The 25,576-nt window shown below is 39.0% G+C and overlaps 1 protein-coding gene across 3 annotated transcripts in view; it reads left to right on the forward strand.

Moving 5' to 3' along the window:
* The window catches only part of TSHR (thyroid stimulating hormone receptor), a 180,902-nt gene that overhangs the window by 146,762 nt on the left and 8,564 nt on the right, over positions 1-25,576 (forward strand). For 2 of the 3 annotated variants that reach the window (XM_007470463.1, XM_007470464.1), the window contains one exon: positions 6,435-6,512. In XM_007470463.1, coding sequence (XP_007470525.1) covers positions 6,435-6,512 — 78 coding nt within the window. Of the gene's footprint in view, positions 1-6,434; positions 6,513-6,666; positions 6,743-25,576 lie in introns of those variants that run through there. The other variant, XM_007470465.1, reaches the window with a different exon arrangement.

The raw sequence follows: 25,576 nt of genomic DNA on the forward strand, positions 1-25,576 counted from the left end.
ATATCATGGGTCTGTGAGAGGCTTGGTTGATGGGAGAGAGTTATTCTGATGAAAACAATGGATTTTAATTCACTGATTCTCTGAATTACATACAGTCTGTTCTAGTCACTACAACTATCCCTTGAAACACAGGAAAGAAATCAACGCACCATTTTCACATACTTTCTTGACATTTTTATGTAAAATTTGGAAGGGTTTAACAAATGTGGGCAATATTTCTTAACTGAGAATCATTTGTTTCTTGATTTTTAGAAGTCTAGATCTGAGATCAGCAAACTTTTTCTGGAAAGGGCCGGATAACAAATATTTTGGGCTTTGTGGGGCAGAAGATCTCAGTCACAGCTTCTCAACTCTGGTGTTGTAGTGTGAAAGCAGCCACAGACAATTCATAAACAAATGAGCATGGCCGTATTTCAGTAAAATTTTATTTACAAAAATTGGTGACAGGCAGAATGTGACCACATGGTCATAGTTTGTGGACATCTGGTCTAGATGTAGGTATTCAGTGAGGATGACCATTGTGTGATGAAATATGTAGTTTATTTCTCCCAATTCCTGGTAAAGGTTAAATGGGATAAAGATAAGAAGTATCTGGACAAAAATATTTTAGGCTTTGAAAGTTAAGATCCAATCATAAAATAAAATAAAGATCTTTTTATCCAATCAGTATTTTAAATCTGAACTTAAATCTCTGCTCCTGTTATAAAACAACATTCCATCTGTTCGTTCTACCCTAAGTTTGTGATTCCTGTTTGATGGAAACTAAATTTTTCTTAGCTTTATACACTCCATTAAAAGGTATCCTATAAATCCAGGGTAAAATCAAGATGATAATCATGATAAAGATGCCTGGAACTAGAGGAAGATAAATAAGGGTTGAGCTGTAGATGGAGAAAACAGAGGTCAGGTTTCCATAGTAATAACAAAATAGTATTCATTTTGTGATTTTAACATGGAGCTGTTGCCTCTATCCTCAATACTAACTGTGATTTAAAACCAATGTAAACACATCAGTATTCTATAATTACCCTAATATTGTTCAAATACTGTACATGGCATGTTAGCGATTTGTTGAATCCTCCAGAAGTATGTTCAAATATTTTAACTTCTAATTTAAACAATTGCTCATCCAAAAGCGTGATTATTCCCCATCATCTGCCTCATGTCAATTTACTGAAATTAGCAGATTTAACCTCACTTAGACCTATTTTTTTAGTATAACTGAAGAACACGGTTACAGCCAAGTTGGACAAATTCCACATTGAGAACAAGCACTGATGCCTCAGCAGCAGTTGGGTAATTAAAAGTTCATGAAAATTATGGCAGATGCTCAAAAGTACATGGTCATGTGATTTCATATGGAACCAAGCACACTGTCATCACTCAGATGTGGAATTAATAATAATACAAGCATCCCTTGCTCAACGGAAGTTGAACTGCTCTCAGTCACAAGTTAAGTCACACATTCATTCTTTGGGACCTCTTTTCCACCCTCTCCACACAATCTGGCATGGAGATATATTGCTTATCTCAGAAAATTTAATTCTCTGTATTTTATTTTGTATTGTCAAATTCTAGCAACAAGCTACCATCTGACAGTAAACATTTGGGCAGAAAAAAATACCATTTTGATGTGCTAAGAGCATACTGAAACACTAATCGTTATGAACAGAGAAGTCAACACAATTCATGTACTAATTAGCATCACACATTAGCTTATTACAAGCAAAAAAAACACTGCAGCTTGGAGCACTGGGAAAAGATGATGATAGAGAAGATTATAGGATTAAGCAGGCTATTATTTCTAACTGAGTAAGTATTTGAACAGCTTGTAGGATATGCTCCAAGGCTGGCTTTTACCTCTGCCTGTTGAAGCCTTGAGCATTTTCTCACCTTTTACTGTTTACAGGCAGGTATCCTGATTTCAGCTACTAAAAGGATTTTTATGGAACAGTGAGGGCTGGGCAGGGATTCTCTTTAATTTTCCAAATAACTGATGTTATGAGAGGGAAACACAGTTCCCACAGAAGTATTCCCATGAGAATCTCACAGTATAAACAGGTGCCCGCCCATTTACCCTAAGGGGATTGTGGAAATGCAGGCTCAAATTCTATCTTGGAGCTGAAATGTATCTTAAAACTCCCCAGAGAGCAAAGCTCAGCAGCAACCATAACTTTCCTTACCACAGTGTCATACTCCTCCCTCTGACACGTCCTCATTTAAACATAATACAGAGGGTGCCTTGAGCTAGGAGTTACCCAACAACTGGGCTTTCATTTAGTCATCCAGCATGTTTTTACTGAAAGGCTGTTGTGTGCCAAGTGTGAGTCCAATGGGGAAGGATGTGAGCTATGTCTATCATACTGAGTTCATCAACTGGATATTCTTCCCCAGCTCATTCCTGACCATCTTCATTTTTCTGACCACACTGTTCTTCCTTAACTGTGAGATACACGGCACTTAAATCAGGGCAGGACTTCTTAACTCCCCTCTCCCTACACCCCCCCCCCCCCCACCCACCACATGAAAAATCTGACATATCTTTTCTCGGAAGAACTTCATTTCTTCCAAGAGGTTCTCAAAGAGGCATACGTACTCCAAAGAGTGAAAAGGCATTGAATACTCACATGTAGCAGTGTCTATCCTATTTTTAAAGGAGATACCAGTCCTTTTCTCATAAGCCCTTCCCAGTACTTGTATTTAGAAAGACTTTCAAGAAGTCTTTCCTTTCACCGCAGACTCCGAGACTTTCTACTCTTTTGTTTACATTCATCTTGTCCTTGGAAGAGATATTTTAGATGATCACACACACATACTCTCCCAATAAAATAATCATTGTCTGGAGTAGGTTACCCATGTAGTCTACCAAGATTTGTGATTGATTTACCCAAGTTGGCTTACAGAATGTGGATTCCAGAGGAATCAGGATAAGTCCGGGTCAAGGAATCAGTTTAACTAACCTGACATTCCCAGTAAACATATGATAAATGAGTCTGAAGAAAGCACAATCTTCTTGGATATTAAGGCTTCTGCAGATATATTTCCCCATCCCCATCCCGTCCGCTCCAGGAGGAGGTAGGATCAGCAATCTGAACCCAAGGTTAAAGCTTCATGGCATTATCATTATTTGTGATAGTAAGACAGCCCTCCAAACCGCTAAACAGCGGAATGATGGTTTCATTTTTAAGCACCTAATTATTTCTAAGAGATGAAGTGCCCAAACAACCCTCTTGGTGTTGAAGAATGCAGCCTCCCTCAAGACTCCAGTTCAGCTCCGTTCAAGTTGGCTGCACACTCTCTCCATCCTCCTTCTCCCCTTCTGGACTCTGGCTGGCTTTCCCAGTTTAAAATCTTCTGCAGCATTTCTGGTAAACTCTAACGCTTATCAACCAGCCTCCTTATCCTTGGGGGCGTATTGAATATCAGATGAAAACACTGCAGAATTGGACAAGCAATTATTTAGTTTTACAACCATTTCTAATGATTAGAGCAAGCCGATTTTCACTTGCGGCAGTCAGAGATGAAGAGGAAAAACTGAGATGAGTTCACCAGTCCTTACTTGATTTTCAGCAGTCTGGGAAAAGAATGTGATCTGCAAGTTGCATGGTCCAGAGAATATAAAAAGAGACACAAGCCAGTGTGGCACTTGAGTTGAGTTAGCTGCCTTTTTACAAAACCATGCTGCTCAAGATCTTCTCTCCAGGTGTTTTGTCTCCAAGGCGGCTCTTGTCTGCTCTGGCTATCACTGACCATGAACTCTGTGGACACAGTGGGTTGAAGGAGAGTCAAACAACGATCGAATGAAGCCTATGAGTGAGAGGCTTACATGATAGCCATTCATCCAGAAGGCACAGACTTGCTGCTGTAACATCTCAGTTGCATCTTTGTACATATATGAGGGTTAATTGATACCCCCGCTCCATTTCTGACTTAACAGCACCCTGGAAGCTTGGTATCCATCCAGCCATTGCCTGAAGAGACCATGTCTGGACCATACCCTTGTGGCATTTGTAAACAAGTTGCTTGTCACTGCCATCAAAAAAGTCAATTGGCCAACACACCATATGATGAGTCTTCTAGCTTTCATTCCCCATTACTTTTTCCTTAAAGTAAAAGTTTAGCATAGCTCACCTCACTATTTTGGAGGAAAAGTGCATTTTTTTATTCAATCATTTACACCTTCAGTAAATAGTTATGGAGGCACTGAATTTGGCACTGGTGATACAACAATGGGTAAGACAGACAGCTTAAACTCTGATTTGGGAGACAGACGATGAAAAAGTAAACAAATACACAAGTTAATCACAGACTGTGATAATGCCATGAAGGAAACAAAGGTTGCAATGAGGAAAACTGATGGTGGCTACTTTAAGTTAGTTCTCAAGCTCGATTTGAGGAAAAAATGTAAAGGATCACAAAATGTATGCCAATTTATGAGATGTCATTGTGTGAAGTCGTAGTACTTGTCATTTGGTTAATCCCTCATCCTGCCCAGGAGAGGGAGACTTCTTGGTGTTTGGTAAAACTCTTCCTCCAATTGCTCCAGTGAACACCCATCTATGGCTCTGGGGCTGCCCTCTCTTATTCTAAGTTCCATCCTCTACAAAGGACTAGAGGGGAGCAGAGCTGCTGGACCAGGAGAGGTTGAGGGCAGACCTCATGGAAGTGCTGTTTGTGCTTTCGCCTTCTGAACAGCAACAGAGGCTGCCTCCTCATGGCTCAGCCACAAATAAAGCCACCCTCCCTCTCCTCAATCTCACCAAGAGATGCAGAGAAAGAGATAGAGAGAGACGATTAACTAAGGAGAAGTTCTTCTGTGAGGGCTCTGGAGAAAGAATCCTTCTGATACAAAGTCCTCATGTCACACTACTCTTTTTTTTTTTTAATTAAAGTATAGTTGATTTGCAATGTTGTGTTAGTCTCAGGTGTGCAGCACTGTGATTCAGTTATATAGATATAGATACAGTTTTTCAGATTTTTTTCCATTATAGGTTATTACAAGATACTGAATATATTAATAGTTCCATGTGCTATACAGTAGGTCCTTGTTTATCTAGTGTCACACTATTCTTATTAACCATCGCCCTTGAGAATTTTGCATCATGAAGAGCAAACACCATAAACAGAATAATGGAAGCATTATCTGTATCTAAGCAGATCTCCTGAGTCTCCACTGCATTCATTATGCATCAACAGGTGACCACTCATTGACTCTTAAATTGACTAGTCTATGCAGGGGTGAGTTATTCTAAACATGTGTAAATTGAGATCATTTATAACAAGGAGATTTTATACATACACACATATGATGGCTATATATATATATATACACATATATAATGCTTTGTTTCTTTTTGTTCTCTAAAAAAGCTAGGGGGGAAAAAGCCAGTTTCAAAATGCTTGGAAGCTTTTATCCATTTGGAGGTAATTTTATGTTTCAGAATCACTTTGTGACTTAAATTGCTCAAAAATATTTTACCCTCAACTGACCAATATGTTTTCAAAACAGAAAGATCAATGTGCCCATCAAGGCCGTTCAGGAAAGGTACACTCTGTAATCTTATCTGTATAACCTGCCCCCCATTCCCCAGATAGGATTGCCACAGAAAATGCTGGCCACCCAATTAAATTTGAATTTCAGATAAACACCAAATAACCTTTTAGTATAAGAATGTTTCAAAAATTACATGGGAAATACTTATACTAAAAAATTGTTTATCTTGGCATCCTGTATTTTTACTTGCTAAATCTGGCAATCCTGCCCCAAATAAAAGATGTGAATCTCTGACAGTTCCTATCACCACTCGCCACCTTCACTGAATACCTGATTTAAGCCCAGTCATCAAAAGTAAATGTAGGGGCTTCCCTGGTGGCGCAGTGGTTGAGAGTCCGCCTGCCGATGCAGGGGACACGGGTTCGTGCCCCGGTCCGGGAAGATCCCACATGCCGCGGAGCGGCTGGGCCCGTGAGCCATGGCCGCTGGGCCTGCGCGTTTGGAGCCTGTGCTCCGCAACGGGAGAGGCCACAACAGTGAGAGGCCCGCGTACTGCAAAAAAAAAAAAAAAAAAGTAAATGTAAATATTGATCAATGTTGAGAAACAAAATTTAATTTAGTTGGTATTGAAGAAGATTGAAAAATACAGTCGCCATTGGCCAGGTAAATAGGGAATTGGGCAACTTTTATATAATCTAGATATGCAAACTAGATCATAAACAAGCTCTCTTTCAAAGACTTCTGCCATAATTAATGTGTAAAAACCTTGCACAATTGAAACCTAGAATATTTTGAGTGCTTAACCTGGAAGAAGGTAAGGTGTTTTCCAAATTCCTAAGAAACAGGTAATAACTAAGGAGATCATGCTCACATTTTATTTTGGTATTTATGTTAATTTGCTTAACCTCACCTAATTCATCCTCTCTCTCACTTTCTCTAGTTACCTGAACAAGAATAAATACCTGACAGCTATTGACAAAGATACATTTGGAGGAGTTTACAGTGGACCAACCTTGCTGTGAGTAAGACATACAAAAGAATATTTGCCTTTTTTTTTTTTTTAACGGAAGGGAGAGGGCCGTTAAGAAGAGTAGCTGATGATGTCTGTGGGGAGGGAATGTTGTTGTCTTGGATAAAGGCTTCTGCTAGTACTTTTCTGCCCAGCTGTATAGGTTACTGCTTGGAAGAAAGTCCTTGTTCTTTGAGACTCAGAAGGCCCCAGACTCCACTGTACCATCCTGATGCCTGATGCCACCTTGGTGTGGACATTCATGAAGGCCCTCTTTTGGAAAAAAAGACATTTTTGAGCAGCTGGTGTTTGCAAAATTCTGAGATATGAGGTCTACAAATAGGTGGAAGGCACTCTAGTCTTTGCTGAGAAATGAATGTGTACTGTATAATGCAATACATTATGGTACTGTACCATATGGGGGTTCATAGCACAAAGAAGGAAGAGTATAAAAAGTTTGATTCATATCTGGGAAAAGTTACAATCACTGGAAAAGGTGGGATGTAAACAGTTTTTAAAACAGTAAGAAAAAAAAGTTATTTGTGCATTTTCTCTGATTTATACCTCCACATGTAATCATGATGAAGTTCTGTTGATTCTGTCTCCCACAAGCTTCTTCTAGTGCCATCTTCTCCCATCCCCTTGGTTTTGCCTTAGTTTAGAACTTCATTCTTGAGCATCTAGGACAGTCCTTGCCAAAGTGGAACAGAGTCCCCCAGGAGAAGCACAAGACAATCCATTAGAGGCACGAGGTTTCCATACATACATAAGAGGTTCCATTTAAAAATATGAACAGGGCTTCCCTGGTGGCGCAGTGGTTGAGAGTCCGCCTGCCGATGCAGGGGACATGGGTTGGTGCCCCGGTCCTGGAAGATCCCACACGCCGCAGAGCGGCTGGGCCCGTGAGCCCTGGCCGCTGAGCCTGCGCGTCCAGAGCCTGTGCTCCGCGATGGGAGAGGCCACAGCAATGAGAGGCCTGCGTACCACAAAAGAAATAAAATTAAATTAAAAAAATAAAAAATAAAAATAAGAACAAATTGGGAATTCCCTGGTGGTCCAGTGGTTAGGACTCTGTGCTCTCACTGCTGAGGGCACGGGTTTGATCCCTGGTTGGGGAACTAAGACCCTGCAAGCCACGTGGCATGGCCAAAAAAATTTTTAAAAGAACAAATTAAGTTCTACTAATATTTTACATATAGATGACCACTGTCCCTCAGGTGTCAGGTAGGTAATGATTGCATCCCAAGGGAATAGCTGGTGATCCACAGTCTCGAAGACTTACATCCTCACTCTTTCACTTTTAACAATTTCACTTCACTTTTAGATTGAATACACCCAGTTAAGTGGGTTTATGGCCTTACTTTCTTAACACACAGGCTCCATATAAGAGGGCAGAGTGACCCTAAAAATCTATTGTACCATACGGGGGTTCATTGTTAACTCATGGCAAAGTACTTAAAAGTATTATGCATTTTTCTTTTTATAAAAAGACAAGTGAAAAAAAGTATATTGACCTTTTCTGTGATTTTTTTTTTTTTAACCTGGAAGACATTTTTTAAAGACATCTTTAACTGCCCCTTCAAGATAAAGGTGATATTTCACCAATGAATGAGGAAAGTTGTTGCTCTTCTAAAGAAATGTGTGCTTTGGAAAGTCTTTAGAAACAGGTATTTGGAAATTTTTCCATGTTATGTAATTTTCCTGATGAAAATAGTGAATGTCACTTATAAAAATTTTGCTTTTTTAGAATCAGAAATTGAATTTTAACATGTTTTAAAACCTTTAAAATTAAGAGTTGCAGTGGGTTTAAATTCCATGCATATAAAATGAAACATCTTTAGACTAGTTTGCAAAAACTACTTATTGACAGCTGAGAGTATGAATTTCAATAAAAACATGTATTTAATTACTGAATTGGATTGAGAGATGAGAATCTTAATTTAGTAAGTACAGCCAAGCCTGCCCTATTCCATTTGGAACCATCTATCTTTGTGAGGTAACTTTTTCAATTGACAACCATTTAAACCAAAACCAAAATAAACTGACCCAGAAGCAGACCTCTGAATAGCTGTATCAGAAAGTGTTAAATGACAATTTTCATAATTAGTTAAGTATTATTTAATAACATTGATTTCACTTTGGTGAAATTTTTTTTTTAATATTACTTATTTGTTTTTATCCTATCCTTTTAAATGCATGGTTAGTGTGTTTTGTAATGTATAATATATAACATGGTATTACAGTAATATGTGTATAGAGCTCATAAATATACATATGTTAAAGTACATACTCAGACATTTTTTACTTATAAATACATGACACTGAAAGAATTTGAAGACCAGTAGTGTAGACCAGAAACATTCAAAGTGTGGGTCCACTACAAGGTTGGCTCCAGAATGTACTTCAAAGCACAGCTTCCTTCGTGGAGAAAGTCTTCCTATGAGAGCAAAGTTGCCCAAACTAAGCAGTGTGCTTAGTGAATTACATTCCAGTACAAGCTTCTTACTCTATCAGGGACTCATAAGAAACAGCCAATGGTCACCACACTTTGAGTAGCACTAGTCTAAGTGACAAGAGAATCCAAATTTCCCCTGGCCTTCTATCTTTGACCTTCTCAATTTTACCCTCCCCAAACCTCCTTGCGTTCAAATGCAAATAGGATCTTAAAAACCAATGCTGGTCTCCCATTCCCCTCAGCATAATGACCTTGGTGTGGCATGCTAAACCCTGCTATAATCTTCAGCTTTATCTCTCACACCTCGATACACCCCTGACCCATCATCCATCCATATTGAAACTTTCAGGTCCCCTAATATTCCAACCTACTTATATGGCTATGCTAAACTCTTGCTCTTCCTACAGCTTTGAAAACCCTAGCACAACCTTATCTGTCTGATAAGCACCTACTACCATTTTGACATTTGAGTAAAGATCTCTCTGAAGTCATTCTTTTTTTTTTTTTTTTTTTTTTTTTCTTGCGTTACGCATGCCTCTCACTGTTGTGGCCTCTCCCGTTGCGGAGCACAGGCTCCGGACACGCAAGCTCAGCGGCCATGGCTCACGGGCCCAGTCGCTCCGCGGCATGTGGGATCTTCCCAGACCGGGGCATGAACCCATGTCCCCTGCATCGGCAGGCAGACTCTCAACCACTGCACCACCAGGGAAGACCCCTCTGAAGTCATTCTTGGCCCTCCTCTCCTTAGGGAAGGATGACCATTTCTTCCCTTATACTCCCCACCTCTATTTATGCATCTCATGGCACCAGTGACTTGTTTATATCTATCTCTCCAGGAGCTCCCAGAGGGCAGGGGCTATGTCTGTTTCATTTCTACAGTTCTAGTTCATATTACAGTGCCTGAAACACAGTATTTGCTTAAAAATGTTTGTGAAATTAATACAGTCTACTATAAATATTTGAATCACACTTCCATAAATGCTATGGCATTTAAATAGTAGTCACATTTTAAAGATATTTTAGTACATTTTCCTTAAGGGAGAGTGTCCATTTCTACTTCTTTGGAAGCAGTAAATTAAATTACCTATTTGTTTGTGCTGCTTAAAAGTTGTTTTGATAGCTTTGGTAAGTCTTTTTTTTACAAGACTCTCTAACCAAGTTAAGAGCAGATGTGCAACAGCTTGACGATGCCAGTTCTGCTTCCTAGAGGCATGCCAGGTTACAAAAAGTGAACTGGATTAGGAGCTAGACCTGGAGTTGATTCTTGGCTCCATCACTAATTGTGAGACCCAAGCCTCAGTTTTCTTATTTGTCAAAACAGGGTAGCTAAAAGTAGTGAAACTTAAATAAGAAAATAAATCTGAAGTATTTCATATATGCTTAATAAATGGTAAACATTATCATTACCTTCACTTCTTCCTGACCCTTGACAGCATCACTATTCTTATCTTTTGTAACCTCTCAGATCACTCCCTCCCGATTTCTCTCACTAGAGCTCACTGCCCCAGAATTTCAGTGTGGCTCAGTCCTGGATCTTTCTCCTCTATATCTTCTCCTTTGGTTAAATCATTTGCTCTCTAATATTATGAGAATATGAATAATTTCTAAATTTCAGGTTTCTGACCATAGCTCTTATTTAGTCATCTCACCTGTCTGGAATTCCTCCCTCCTCTCCCTCTCATTCCTACCCATTCCCGTCAGTTTGATGAAACTTTTCCTGACCAACCTGTGAAAATGTACAGTCAACATTTACTGAGCACTTGGTAAGCCCAGGACTCTTCATTATGAGCTTTCAATAGGGGAGGGTCACCACTTTGAAGGATGGTCAGGAAAAGCCTCATCAAGAAGGTCACAACTGGGAAAAGACTGGAAGGTCATAAGGGAGCAAGTCATGTGACTGAGGGAAGATCATTCTAGGCAAGTGCAAAGACCCCCCAGGTGAAAACATACCTGGCGTGTTTGAAGAGTAGCAAGGAGGCTGTTATAGCTCAAGCAGAGTGAACTAATAGACATATACATTTCATCCAAAAACAGCAGAACATGTTCTTTTCAAGTGCACATGGAACATTCTCCAGAATAGATCACATCCTAGGCCGAAAAAGAAGTCTCAATACATTTAGGATTGAAATCACATCAAGCATCGTTTCCAACCACAATGGTAGGAGACTAGAAATCAACTACAAGAAAAAAACAGAAAAATTACAAACACATGAAGGCTAATCAATATGCTACTAAACAAAAAATGGGTCGTTGAAGAAATCAGAAGAAATCAAAAGATACCATGAGACAAATAAAAATGGAAGCACAGTGTCCCCAAATCTATGGGACACAGCAAAAGCATTTTTAAGAGGGAAGTTTATAGCGATGTAGGCCTACCTTAGGAAACAAGAAAACTCTCAAATAAACAATCTAACATTATACCTAAAAGAACTAGAAAAGAAGAATAAACAAAATCCAAAGTTAGTAGAAGGAAGAAAATCATAAAGATAAGAGCAGAAATAAATGAAATAGAGACTAAAGAAACAGTAGAAAAGATCAACAAAATTAAGAGCTGGTTCTCGAAAAGATAAACAAAATGGATAGACTTTTAGCCAGACTTATCAAGAAAAAAGAAGAGAAGGCCCAAATCAATTAAATCAGAAATAAAAGAAGAAAAGTTATAACTGAACCACAGAAATACAAAAGTGTTTTCCAAACTATCTATCAAAGATGAAGGTAAAATAAAGACATTTTCAGATGTGCAAAACCTCAAAAACTTGATTTCCCATTCACCTTTTCTTGAAGCATAAACAAATAAAGAGAAAAATGAGAATTTTAATGATCAACATTGGAAAGAGGCAAATGGAATTCCCAGGATGACCAAAAAGTGAGGTCCTGGGAATCTTGAATCCAGGACATCTACATCAGGGCTGAAGGAGGGCTCCAAGAGAAAGTTCTACAAATAAAAAGGGATTGCTAGATTATATGATAGGACTGACTTTATGAAAAACTGAGTTGAGAGATATTTTAAGAACTTTGGAGCATATAACAAGACTCAGCAAGAGGTCCATTCAAACCAAGATACGTAAATAAAAGAGAAATAGACATCTCATGAAGAAACTAAAAATGTTACACAAGAAATAAAATGAAATCACAATATGCAGGCTTGTAATAACCAAAATACTAAATATAGGTTTAACCAAATACATCCTAAAACTATTTCAGGAAAGTTAAGGGGGTGTCAGAAGGATGTATATGCAGGGTGATGGAAGAGAGCTAAATCCTCATCTTCCAAAGTAGGGAGTCAGTGGGTGAATGAAAAACCAATAAATCAAGAAGTATTTTCAATTATGGAAAGAATACTGGAAGTTGAAAGTGGTTGCTTCAGGGGCATCAGAGAGCAGAAGGCAGGGAAGAGCTGCACAGGAATCTGCTGTGTGTGTTGTTTCCAGTACAATTTGCTTTATAAAACTAGGTTCATGCATTATCTTAATAAAATTCTAAATTAAATTTTAAAAGAACACCACAAAGCATAGGAAGAAAGGACAATGGAGATTGTAGCATTTGAGAGGCCTGTAGGAGGAAAATAAGAAATGAATAAGAGTCCAGTCTCATTTCTCCACTTCCAAGCCTCTGTCTTAAAATGCACCTGTTAACTAACCATGTATGGCCTTGCAACATCACTTTAATTCTTGTCTTGAACTTTTGTCAAAATCTTCATTACTTTATTTCCCCCATATCTTCTCCCCATAACTAGAATTTAAGACCCTAGAGGAAATGGACTGTGTCTTATATTTTTTGTAATCCCCCCACTTCAAAAAAGAAGACAGCAAGTACTCAATAAATCTTGATAAAGTATAACTTAATATCAAAGAGCCATGATTTGGCTATGATTTGGAGTAAAAGCCAAACTTGGAAAATCTTAAACTCCATCTAAAGAGAAGATAATTGGAATATATGTATACCTCATAAAGGTATTTGTGAATGACTGTATTCATCTCTGTTGACTAAAACAGTCAAATTTGCCCACGTAGTTTACCACCTGTTTTCAAGGTCATTTCTTTAAAAAGAATCTAACTTAAAACAGCTGCAACATCTAAAGTGAGACCTCATCTCCAATCTTTGCTAATTTTTTAAAAGCCTTTTAAATTTAGTTTCATAACATTTTTTCCTTATTGATATTTTAATCAAGATATGCAATCTCATTTTCCATTTTTATACTGTCCATTTTTGATTATCCTGTTTTCTTTTCATCTTATTTTGAAAGAGAAGCTCTTGGTGTTTATAACCCCAAAGGAAAGAACACACTGAAATGTAATGCCTTCCATAATAACCAGAGTCCTCCAAGGTCTAAATTATGTAACTCACTCTAATAAGCATTTAACCTACTGTTGATAATGACTATAATTGTCCCACTTACTATTATAAGTAACTCCTAAGAAGATGAAATCTCTGTGATAATATACTTGAGCTTACACTACGTGTTATCAACAAAAACAAACTTCAAAATAAACTATTGTTGCTATTAGCTGATCAAATTAATCATTTGAAAATCTAAGAGTCATGGCACTGCCATCTTGGTTTAGAGAAAAATAAGTCTTTCATGTATTTCTTTTGACTTGTAATGCTCTCCAAAAGGTCATACTATTAGATGGCTGAAAAATTGTGGCAGGGTTCTTTCTAGCATGGCTGAAGTCCACAGGCGTGTTGAATACATGATTTTCTAGGTTGATTCTGGGCAAAATTATTTTTTTATTGAGGTATAATTTACATACAATAACATACACATTTTTAAAGTGTACAGTTTGATGAGTTTTGGCAAAACTATGTTACCTCAGTGAAGGCTTAGAACATTTTCATGGCCCAGAAACTTCTCTCATGCCCCAATGTCCCATAGACAGCCACAAAGCTTTTTATTCTTCTAGTGTAAAAATAGGAGTGAAATTATCAGGTCACAGGATAGATGTATATTTAACTTTATAGGATATACTGTCAAACTGTTTTCCAAAATGACTATCCCATTTTCTAGTCCCACCAGTGAAGTGAGTTTCATACTTGCCAATCCATTGCATTATCAATCTTTTTTATTCTAGCCATGCTAGTGGGTGTAAAGAGATATCCCATGGTGGTTTTACTTTGTGTTTCCCTGACTATTAATGATGTCGAGCACCTTTTCATGTACTTGTTAGCCATTTGTATATTTTCTTTTTACGAGGGTCTGCTCAAATATTTTATCCATTCTTAAAGTTGGGTTGCATGCCATTTTGTTGTTATTGAGGTGTGGTCCTGAGTAATGAAATCAGTTTTAGTCCTACCAGTCCTCTGTCATCCCTAGTTTATTCTCTCTTTCTGTTTCTCTTTTCTTTCTAAGGAGAAATAGCTAATCTGAAACAAACTCACACAAGGTGTTCATTAACTCATTCTGAAGATATTTTACTGAGCACCTACTGAACTCCATGAAAATTATAAGAATAAGATACAACCTCTGCCCTGAAAGAGGTTACAATCAAATTCAGGAGAAATGTGAATAAGGCACTATAAGTTTAATGTAAAAAGAGCCATAAGAAGTATTTAAAGAATCAAGATAGCATTTCTGGTTAGGGTGACCAGCAAAGGCCTTTTTAAAAGAGGTGGTATTTGAGATGGGCTTCAGGTGAGGGGTAGAATGACAATAGACAGAGACAGAAAGTATAAGAGGAAGAACAAAGGCAAACCTACAGGAAAACAGGATATATTCTAAGAGCAACAACAACTAAAAAAACATAATTTGGGCCAAAGGATAGTGTCTGAAAAGCGCATTGTGTTGAAATCATGTTATGGGAACATGACCTGACTCAGCAGGTAAGGATGACCCACTGAAGGTTTCCATAGAAAGATAAGTAATAGCTGCATAATCCATTACAGTTTGTGGCCCTCTTCAACTCACCCCATACTTCCTTTCATTGGCCTCTGCCCACCCTTGACCCTGACTATATTAACCCTGGGTAGCTCTGTCCCAGCCATGGCACTGGGACCACTCATCTCTACATCTTGGCTGTTTGGCAGGCACTGGTCCCCCCTCAGAGGGAGGGAAATCAAGCCCAAAGACCTAATCAGCCTAGTGTTCCTTGTCTTCCTTTCTGTGCCTGCCAGCAGAGCCTCTGGAGTAGCTCTCTTGGAGAGGAAGGGAGCTTCCCAAGGGTGGAAAACCAGAGGAGTTTGTCTACTAGGCTGCTCTACTCTGGGCTGTGAAATGAGTTACAAAGACAAACAGACCTCTTGCAGTGCCCGACTTGGGCACCAAGCCAGACTCATGTCAAGGAAGCCGGGTTGTCAGGGAAGCAACCAAAGCAGGATAAGCAACTTATCCTCCTAAGTCATACACCCTTTTCTCCAGAGGCACAGCAAAGGAGAGGGCCTGTGACCATTTAGTAGAGTCTATGAGAGCTGCAAGGAAGGTCACAGAAGAACTTGAAGAGAAAGAGAAGACAATTACCTTTCCAGAATTGTGTGCATGCTGGCTTCTTGCTAAAAACAAAAGGATGGTCTGCTTCAGCCCTAGGAATCTTGGGACCAAAGGAGTTATGTCAACAACTTAGGATACTTGATTCCCCCCAAATCCAGATTTATTGATCAGTAGCATCTCTTACTACCATAGCCATTGATATGAGAAGAAAGGATTAATACTTTAAGTTGTGGAAATCTATGATAAGGTTACATTTTACAATTATTGAGAAATTTTCAGAGCATTTCCCAACTAGGGGGATGACTCTGGTAGAAGAATGATGGAGTTATTGCAAAGATCCTCAAAGCCGTACAAACCTTTCAGCTTCTTCAATTGACTAAAAGCCCAGCTACTATTATCCTCAAAAGATTTTTACTTTAAATAAAGTTCTCCAAAGCACTGAGAGCCACTGTCCTAGAGCAATGGCCTCAAATGATCATGCATTTTACATCAGGGGATTCAGTCTGAGTAAAGGTTTTTGTATCTATGCCACACCAAAAAGTAAACTAGGATGACTGCATCTCTAAAAAAGAATAATTCACAAATCCATTAACTGTTTCTTTTAACTCAGTTTTGCTAAAGTCAATTATTTAAAGGATTTTTACTTTGATCAAAACTGACAGAACATCAAAGAATTTTTACTGAGTCTGAATTCTAGGTAAACAACACTTGGAGTTTCAGGGAAAAAATTAGAAAAAAATTTCTAAACCATATTAATTTTCTAAACCAGTTTTATTAACTAATCAGTGCTCTTTAGCCAAGAGCCCTCAACAGTGAATCTTCAGAATAAACAGTGAATCTTCAGAATAAAAAAGCAAGTAGGAACACATATTTTTTCTCTGCAACTTTACATGTAAATAAATCTACTTTTTAGTGAGTGCTTACTAGTCTCAGTGCTAAACATTTTAAAATAAATTATTTTATTTTATACTATCAATCCCAAAGGTTTCTGACCTCTCCACACTGCTCCACTCATAATTTCTGGTAATTTTACCCATATCAAGTCTCAGTTGTATGATGAAAGAAGAGAAATGAGATTGCATAGGGCCAAATAGATGAGGCAAAAATAATGCGTACTCCGTTCTGTAGCAAGTTTTACTCATGATTTTATAATTCACTAAAAGATGCTGATAACAGGCTGATAGGAGGGATGAATCAACCTGGGATTAAATTTTTAAATAAATAACCCACAAATATAAATAAAGAAGCAGTTTACAGTGTATACAAATGAGGCACTCAATTCTTCCCAAGTAAATATGGATGAGTACTAAATCTTTGACTCTTCTGTGATTTTTACTCTTGAAACAGGTGGAAGGAAATAAGGTAGTTAAGGGTTTTCATTCTGACATGCTATCTCTGTCAAGTCTCTGAAATCCATTTTGTTAATTATGTTCTGCTTCTGAGTCTAAAAGAAACAAACACTCGAAAGAAAGTGGGCTTTTCATTTCTCACAGACTGATAGTGATGGTCATTATGTATGTGTATTGTGCGTCGGGGAGGACAGGGGAGAGGACTTAACACTGAGGAGGACATGTTTGTGTTTCAGCATTTGACTATCAGTAATACCTTACCATCATTTCCTCTTGTTACTGTGTGGAGGAGCTCCAACCTTACTGAATTACAGTATACAGGTAGTTTTTCATTCCAGGATACATAATGCTGAGACAGTCAACTCCATGAGATTTCATAGGTCATGGAAGCTATAGTCTTAAATGAAGTGTAATTATGCAAACTCAAGAGCGAAAAGAAAGAAGATAACAGTGATTATCGGAGTTACAAAGCAATTTTGTTTGTACGCAAAGACTTCAAGAAAAGATTGGTAATTTATGATCATCTAAATCTTTAGACAAACATTTTCTTATAATAATGGGGCCATTTTTGAGCTTCAGCTGTGTGCTAGGTTCTTTACATATCACCTTGAGTCTCTTTAACTGTTCAATAGTAGGTGCCATGATCCCTATTTCACAAATGAGAAAACTGAGGTGCAGAGATATCAGGTAAGTCCCCAAGGTCACCTGGCCATAAGTGGTGATATTAGGATGCAAACCCAGCCCTAACCCAGAAACACCATCAATTTACAGCACATCAGGTCAACTCCTTTCACATAAGATGATTCTTGCTCCTGTTGTAATCCTCCAACTTTGCTTGATCATTTTCTTAAATTTCTACTTAAACATCTCCAGTTCTTGATCATCTGACTCTGAAAAAAACCAAAGTCCTCACCAAGGCCTTCAAAGACCTATGCTGTTCGCCCCCCACCATGACCCATCTCTGATCCCATCTCCTGCATCTTTCCTCATCACTCCACTCCAGCCACACTGAACTGGTGCCCCCAGGCACATTCTCACCTTGGGGGTTATGCACCAGCTGTTTTCTCTACCCAGGAGGCTCCTTCCCCAGATATCCATGGGGCTTGCTCTTCTGACTCCTTTGAGTTTTTGCTTAAATGTAAGCTTCTCACTGAGGTCTTCCCTGAATTCCCTGTTTAAATTAGAAGCTGCCCATCACCCTTCATCCCATTTCCCTGCTTTCTTTTTCTCCATGATACTTAGCACCATCCAAACTTCTAGCCATTTTAGACATCTACTGACTTGTTTACTCCGTCTCCCTCCATTAGTATGTAAATGTAATGGGAGAAGAGATTTTTTTTCTATCTTTCCCCATGGCTGTAACCCCAGTGCCTGATACAATGACTCACACAGAGCAGAAACTCCCTAAGAACGCCTCTTTTCTTATGGGTTCTCTGAAAATGAGCAAGCCCAGTAGCAAAGTAGTCCATGTGAACAACTTGCAAATTCTTGTTGCAAGTCAATCCTCATATGAAAAAACTAAAGACATTTACCTGTGGGCACCGGCAGCTTGGAGGGATCTTAAAGTAGAATACCTGATTTTAAAACATGTTAATGATTGACTCATGTTGTAGAAACATAAGCAGTTTATATAAAATGAAGTCGAGGCAGATGCCCTCCTGCCTCCTCATTGTTGCTTTTGGACCATTATCTCTCCTCCTCCTTAATACCTCTCCCCAACTTTGACTCTCGTGCCCTCAAACATTACCACCCAAATATACTTTTTTTTTTTAACCACTCTCTTTTTGGTGTGAATTCTATACAAACCTTTATTTTTTTTTTTCAGTTTTGTTTTATTTTCTTTCTTTTTTAAAAAATTCTTTTTTATTCAAGTATAGTTGATTTACCACCCAAATATCTTTTTTGTTGTGATTTGTGAACTCCAAAGTTACTCTATCTCATTTCTTGAAGCTCTCAGCACCTGATGTACTGTTACTGATTCCTTTAACACTACTCCTTTCATAATTTTTGTTGATTTCAGTATCCATGTGGATCTTCTTTCCTATACCTTGGCCTCTGACTTCCACTCTAGTAACCTTGTCCTCCTGGCCTCTGACTTCCACTCCAGTAACCTTGTCCTCCACTCTACCTCTAGACTTCAGGTCTATGGCCATAGGCCTGTCATGACCAATGATTCCAAACTCTTCATAATCTCAGTCTCAAACATTCTGCTGTCTTTCCACGTGTTTCCTTCTAATAATTCCTTCAATTCTTTGGTCTTACTAGGAGCTACAATCTATTACTAATATTTCACTGTCTTTCACCTCTCTCAAGTCTTCATTTCTTCTTTATGAAGCTTAAATTCCATATCTATCATTATAAGTACTGACTTGTACACACAGCCAACTAACTACCTCAACCCTCTCACTATCATCCTTGCATAGAAAAACCCTACCTTGGTTAAGTCCAATTCCCACCTACTGTGGGCCTGGACTTTTGCAGGTGGGCTTGGCAAGTGGTTTCATTTTAAATCATTCACCCCAGGTGGGCCCCAAGTGCTGTACAGCAATAACATCCCATTTCCCTAGGCACTCTCCCAGATGAACATGTCAGACCTCCTCCCCTCTCCTCAGTTCTCTAGTCCTCTCTCATTCTCATGCCCAGCTGATCACCTTGACTTCCATTTCATTTAGAATAAAATCAATCAGAAGAGAATTCCTCATGCTCCCACCACCACATCTACCCACCTTCCTGTATCTATGTCTACATCCTCTGTCTCCTCTCCTGAATTTTAAGTCATTTTTTAAGTCTGGGTCCTTCACCAAGGTCTTGGGTCCCATGCCCTCTCAGCAATTCAAGGGCATTGCTTCGGCAATCCTCGCCCTTCTGTCCCATAGCATCTATAATTTCCTCTTTACTGGATTATCTCCCATCAACATTTAAACATGCTATTGTTTCTCCCATCTTAAAACAATATTTCTTGAGCCTATGGATTAAAAGACACCTAAGAGATATATCAGTCAACTGTAATACTTAGGTCAACTTGGCTCCTGACTCCAGTGAGACAACTACCTTGCCTCTCTTGGAACACTGATTGAATATTTGATGACTTTAAAGAGTTATTATTATTTTTAAGTGTTCTTTTATTTTTAAAAGATACTTTAACTTTCAGGACTATATACTGAACTACTTATAATTTTAAAATATCCCTTCAACTCCATATCTACCTCTGTGTCCTTTTGTAGCAAGACATCACAAAAGAGTTGGCTAGAATCCTAAATCCTCTCCCCCAATCCCTGTTAAGCTCACTCCAATCACGTTTTCACCATGCCACTATTTTCAAGGTCACCAGTGACTTCCACAGTTGCTAAATCAAATGGCCAATTCTTAGTTCGTGTCTCAGAAGCATTTAACTAGGTTGATGACTTCATCCTCCTTACAATACCTTCTTCTTTTGGCTTCCAAGACACCACTTTCTCTTGGTTTTTCTCCACACCTCTGATTGCTCCTTCCCAGTCTCCCTCTCTGGCTCTTCCTCTTCTTCCTGATCTCTTGTGGTTGGAGTACACCAGCATTCCACCTGTGGCCTTCTTTTTACCTCTCTTTATTTGTGTCCTTGGTGATCTCATCCACTCATATGGCTTTGCATAATGCCTGTGATATCTAAATAGAAGTCTCCAATCCAGACAACTCTACCAAATTCCAGATTTATAACACACTGCCTACTTAACACTGCCACCTGGATGTCTAATAGGCATCCCAAACTTGACCTGTCAAAACTAGACTTCTGACCATTCCTCCAAATTTGCTTTACCTTCAGCCTTCCCCATCTCAGGAAATGGCAACTCCATTCTTCCAGCTGCAGACCATATGTCATGGAGTCATTCTTGACCTCACTTTCTCTCAGACCCCATATCCAAATCCATCAGAAAATCCCATTGGTTCTACCTTTTAAATCTATACAAACTCCAACAATTCTCAGCATCTCCACTGCCACCACTCTGGTCCAAGGCACCATCTTGTCTATTGTTGGTCTCCTTGTTTCCACCCTTTGCTCCTTTGGTTTATTCTCAAAGCAGTAGTTTGATCCTTTTAAAATAAGTCAGATTGTACCATTCCTCTGAAGGCTTTTGATCTCACTGTGATGAAAAGACAAAGTCCTTTTGATGGCCTACAAGGCACACATGATCTGGCTCCCCATTACCTCTCTGACTTCTTCTTCCACATTTCCTAACCCCCCACTGCCTCAGCTCCAGCCATACTGGCCTCCCTGCTTGTTTAAACATACCAGGTACACTCTCATCCCAGGGACTTTGCACTGACTGGTCTCTCTGCCTGGAAGGCTCTTTCCCAGATATAACTATGGCTCTCTCCCTCATCTCCTTCAGATCTTCGCTCAACCAGTTCCTCAGTGAGGTCTTCCCTGACACCCTTCCCCATCTCTAATTGTGACCTACCTCTGGGCTCTTCCTTTCCCGTACTCCGTATTGCTTCTCCCCATGGTACTTATCATTATCATCTAACATATTGTTACTTTTTAGAAAAAATTATCCCTCTCTCTAGAATGTAAGCATAAGAAGAGCAGGAATTTCTGCATGTTTAGTCAACTGCTATAACCCTAGATTCTAGAACTGTACCTGAGACATAGAAAGCAATCAATAAATACTTACTGAATAAATGCACATGCTGTTTTAAAATTTTAAACAAATAATTAAACAAACTCACTGTCTTGAACTTATAGCTTTTAAGCCCTAGTTATTTTTAACTCAGTATCAATAAATTAATTAAACTGCTTTTTAAGCAGTAAGTTAATCTTCTTTCTGCTCTTAGATGCATTTCATCTACCAATTTACAGATGTGACTACACATTTATAATGGATCAGCTTCTACATACTGACCTTTAGAAAACCCCACATTCATTACAAGCAAACATAAGAGACTTGCAATTGCTGCTGAAACATTGGCAAGCCGATTAGTGCTTATTTAATTTGCAATTGAATTCATCAAAGGTTAATCGTGTATTTGATAATGACAAAATATCTCACAAAAAAATAGAAACTGTTCCAATGTTTGGGGATGCTAGAGCACCTAATTGCTTCTGAGGAGCAATTTGTTCTTCCTATGACATCAAATATCAGTTGGGTCTTTTTTTTTTCCTGGCATCCTTAAAATTTGGTGATATTCTTGCCCAGTATATAACCCTGCAGGCCTCACTCTCTCCAAATTCAGGTCCCGTTACTTTCATTAGACACTTAACTTGAGATGGTTCCCATGACCTAGGCAATTAGACTTCAAACTGTCTGCCAGGCTCAGCTCAGCTGCATTCTGTTTTGTGAGCAAATACTTGCTAGAGACAAATTCTCTTGAAGTTCAGTGCCCATCACTTGATGAGCTCCTTGTGGAAAGTGCCAGAGTAAGTAAGAGAGAGGGAGGCCCTCCAGCTAGTAGGCTTCATTCGATATGGCTGCATTCACAAAGGAATTCAGGTCCTTTAACAGCTGATAGCTACTCTCCATATTCTTATCACTTCAAAACCAAAATTTAAAAATTAAACTATATTTTGAAGGATTTATTTTAGGAAAGATACACTATTAGGTAATTCTGGATTCAAAGTGGTCAAATAAAATTTTAGATGAATGTGAAAAGATACAGCTTCAAATAACTTAAAATGATCCCTGCCTTGTTAAGTCTGAGGATTTCTTCAGACTGAGGCTCTTTCTCCATCAACTCCAGATTTGGAGATTGTCCAGTGTGGCTCAGCACTCAACAAGTATTCATTCTCAGCTCTTGCACACTTCTACATGCTAAATGGAGTAGTGATTAAAAGTCAAAGATGATGCATTGAACTTAAGCCTTTATTTCTTCTCCCTCCCGAGATCCCTCTTAAAAGATGGGAAAGAAAATTTTAATGTACATAAATCAACAAGGACAAAGAAGACGGGTGAGGGCAAATGGATGGTCTGGAGAGCTACAGAATTCTGGGGGGAAAAAAGGAGGCAAAACCCACACGGAGCATATATTCAGAGGCAACTTCCTTGCCCTGCAGAATCTCTGAAGGGTATGAGATTTAGCAGTGATGGATGTGACATGTGGCAAGAGATGTGAGGCTAAAAACAAAAGGGTTAATTGAAGGTCTCTGTCTGGAAATGGTAACCCTCCACCCCATTCATGCAAAACACCAACAGCCAAGTACCTCCCCTCTAAGCTGGAGACTGAAGTCTTTTTTCCGAAGAAGTTGAAAAACTCTAAAACAAAGAAGACCTCCACATTGGCATTTTAGGGTTCAACAGCATAATGGCCATCTCCCCACAGAACTGCCCTAAAGCACAGTCTACTGGTAGGCAAGCTCCCTATCAGATTTTCAGTGCCTCATTCTTCACATTCTTGAATGGGACACCAAGGAACACAAGCCAAAGAATGCTTCTAAAATGAAAGCTCAAAACCAAGAAAAACAAATGGGGGGTGGGGGTGGGGAGGGGGATGAGCCTGGAGGAACCAAAGACGTTAAAGAGAACAGAAAAGAACTTTTTACAAAGCAACAATTAGTGACCTGAGATAAATCTGAGATGTTTTATCCCTATAACAGTAATGATAATAATGGCTAATATTCATTGACAACACACTGTCAGTTACTGTTCAAGATGAGGAAACTGAGGCACAAAAAGTTAAGTAACTGGGCTTCCCTGGTGGCGCAGTGGTTGAGATTCTGCCTGCCGATGCAGGGGACACGGGTTCATGCCCCGGTCCGGGAAGATCCCACATGCTGTGGAGCGGCTGGGCCCATGAGCCATGGCCACTGAGCCTGCGCGTCCGGAGCCTGTGCTCTGCAACGGGAAAGGCCACAAACAGTGAGAGGCCCGTGTACCGCAAAAAAAAAAAGTTAAGTAACTGATAGTAAGTGGGGAAGCCAAAATACAAGTCCAGATAGTCTGAATTGAAAACTCATGCTCCTAGCTGTGTGTGTGCGTCCTCAAACATGTTATAAAAAAGGAAGATAAAACAGGAAAGCACTCTTTAAAAATGTATTTGACAAGTATATATTCAGAGCCTTCTGTCTTCTAAGCACCAATCTGTGTGCGAAAAATATAGCGATAAACAGAACAGGCAGAGTCCCAGCTCTCATCAAGCTAAAATTAAAAAATTCAAACCCAGGCACAGAAAGACAAATAGTGCATGATTCCTCTTATATGTGGAATCTAAAAAAGTTGAATTCATAATAACAGTAGAATGGTGGTTGCCAGGGGATGGGGGATGAGGGAAATAGGAAAATGTTGGTCAAGAGGTACAAAGTTTCAGTTATGCAGTGTTAAGTTCTGACTCTCTAATACACAGCATGGTGACTATAGTTAATACTGTATCGCATACTTGAAATTTGCTAAGAGAGTAAATCTTAAGTGTTCTCACCACACACAAAAAATTACATCTGTGTGAGGTGATGGATATGTTAATTAGCTTGATTGTGGTAATCATTTCACAGTGTATACATGTATCAGAACATGACAATTTTTGTCAATTATACCTCAATAAAGTTGGACATTGTTTTAATTAATTTTTTTAATTCAATAGAAGAGATGGCAGATACAGTCAAGGAATTTTACCAGAAGATTCAATAAAAATAATAGCAGGAAATTATAAGAAAAGATGGAGATATGTCTGATGGTTCCAGGATGGTCCTTTTCCACTTACCAGGAATTCCAGGAAAGAAACTCAAGTTATTGTGTTATTCCAAGGCACAAGTTATCCTGGAAACAATACCAAAAATTGTCTTACAGGTGAAGAGCACAGGTCTCCAGATTGAAGGGACCCCTCTATCCCAGCGTCCAGCACAATAAATGAAAAAAGATCTATATCTATATCAAGGCACACTTTCATGAAATCTCACACCAGGGAAGAGAAGGCCATATAATTATTTCACAATATATACATATCTCAAATCATCATGTTGTACACCTTGAACGTAATATATGTCAATTATATCTCAATAAAGCTGAGAGAGAGAGAAGGCTATAAAAGCTGTCAGAGAGTAAAATCACATCAATGACCAAAGAATATATGGAATCTAAAAGAAAAATTGTTCTGAAGAACCTAGGGGCAGGACAGGAATAAAGACACAGAGGTAGAGAATGGACTTGAGGACACGAGGAGGGGGAAGGGTAAGCTGGGACGAAGTGAGAGAGTGGCATGGACATATATACACTACCAAATGTAAAGTAGATAGCTAGTGGGAAGCAGCTGCATAGCACAGGGAGATCAGCTCGGTGCTTTGTGACCACCTAGAGGGGTGGGATAGGGAGGGTGGGAGGGAGATGCAAGAGGGAGGGATATGGAGATATATGTATACTGATAGCTGATTCACTTCGTTATACGGCAGAAACTAACACACCATTGTAAAGCAATTATACCCCTATAAAGATGTTAAAAAAAAATGACCAAAGAATAAGAACCTGAATGGCACCGTACTTAGCAAAAGCAACACTGGGTGCTAGAATTCAATAGAGTAAAGCCTTTAGAATTCTGAAGAAAAGTGATTTGCAACCTAAAATTTATAGCCAGATAAAGTGTCAATTGAATACAAGAGTAGGGAAAAAAGTCATTTTCAGTCATACAAGGACTCAGAAAATATCTTGCATATATGACCTCCAAAAAATTGCTTGGAAATGTACTCCAGGGAATTCCCTGGTGGTCCAGTGGTTTGGACTCTGCACTTTCACCACCGAGGGCGCGGGTTCAATCCCTGGTGAGGTAACTAAGGTCTTGTAAGCCGGGAAAAGAAAAAGAAAGAAAGAAAGGAAGGAAGGAAGAAAAGAAAGAAAGAAGGAGAGAGAGAGAGAGAGAGAGAGAGAGAGAGAGAGAGAGAGAGAGAGAG

Source organism: Lipotes vexillifer, unplaced genomic scaffold, assembly GCF_000442215.2.
Source record: "Lipotes vexillifer unplaced genomic scaffold, Lipotes_vexillifer_v1.1 scaffold841, whole genome shotgun sequence".
In the NCBI taxonomy this organism is placed as follows: domain Eukaryota; kingdom Metazoa; phylum Chordata; class Mammalia; order Artiodactyla; family Lipotidae; genus Lipotes; species Lipotes vexillifer.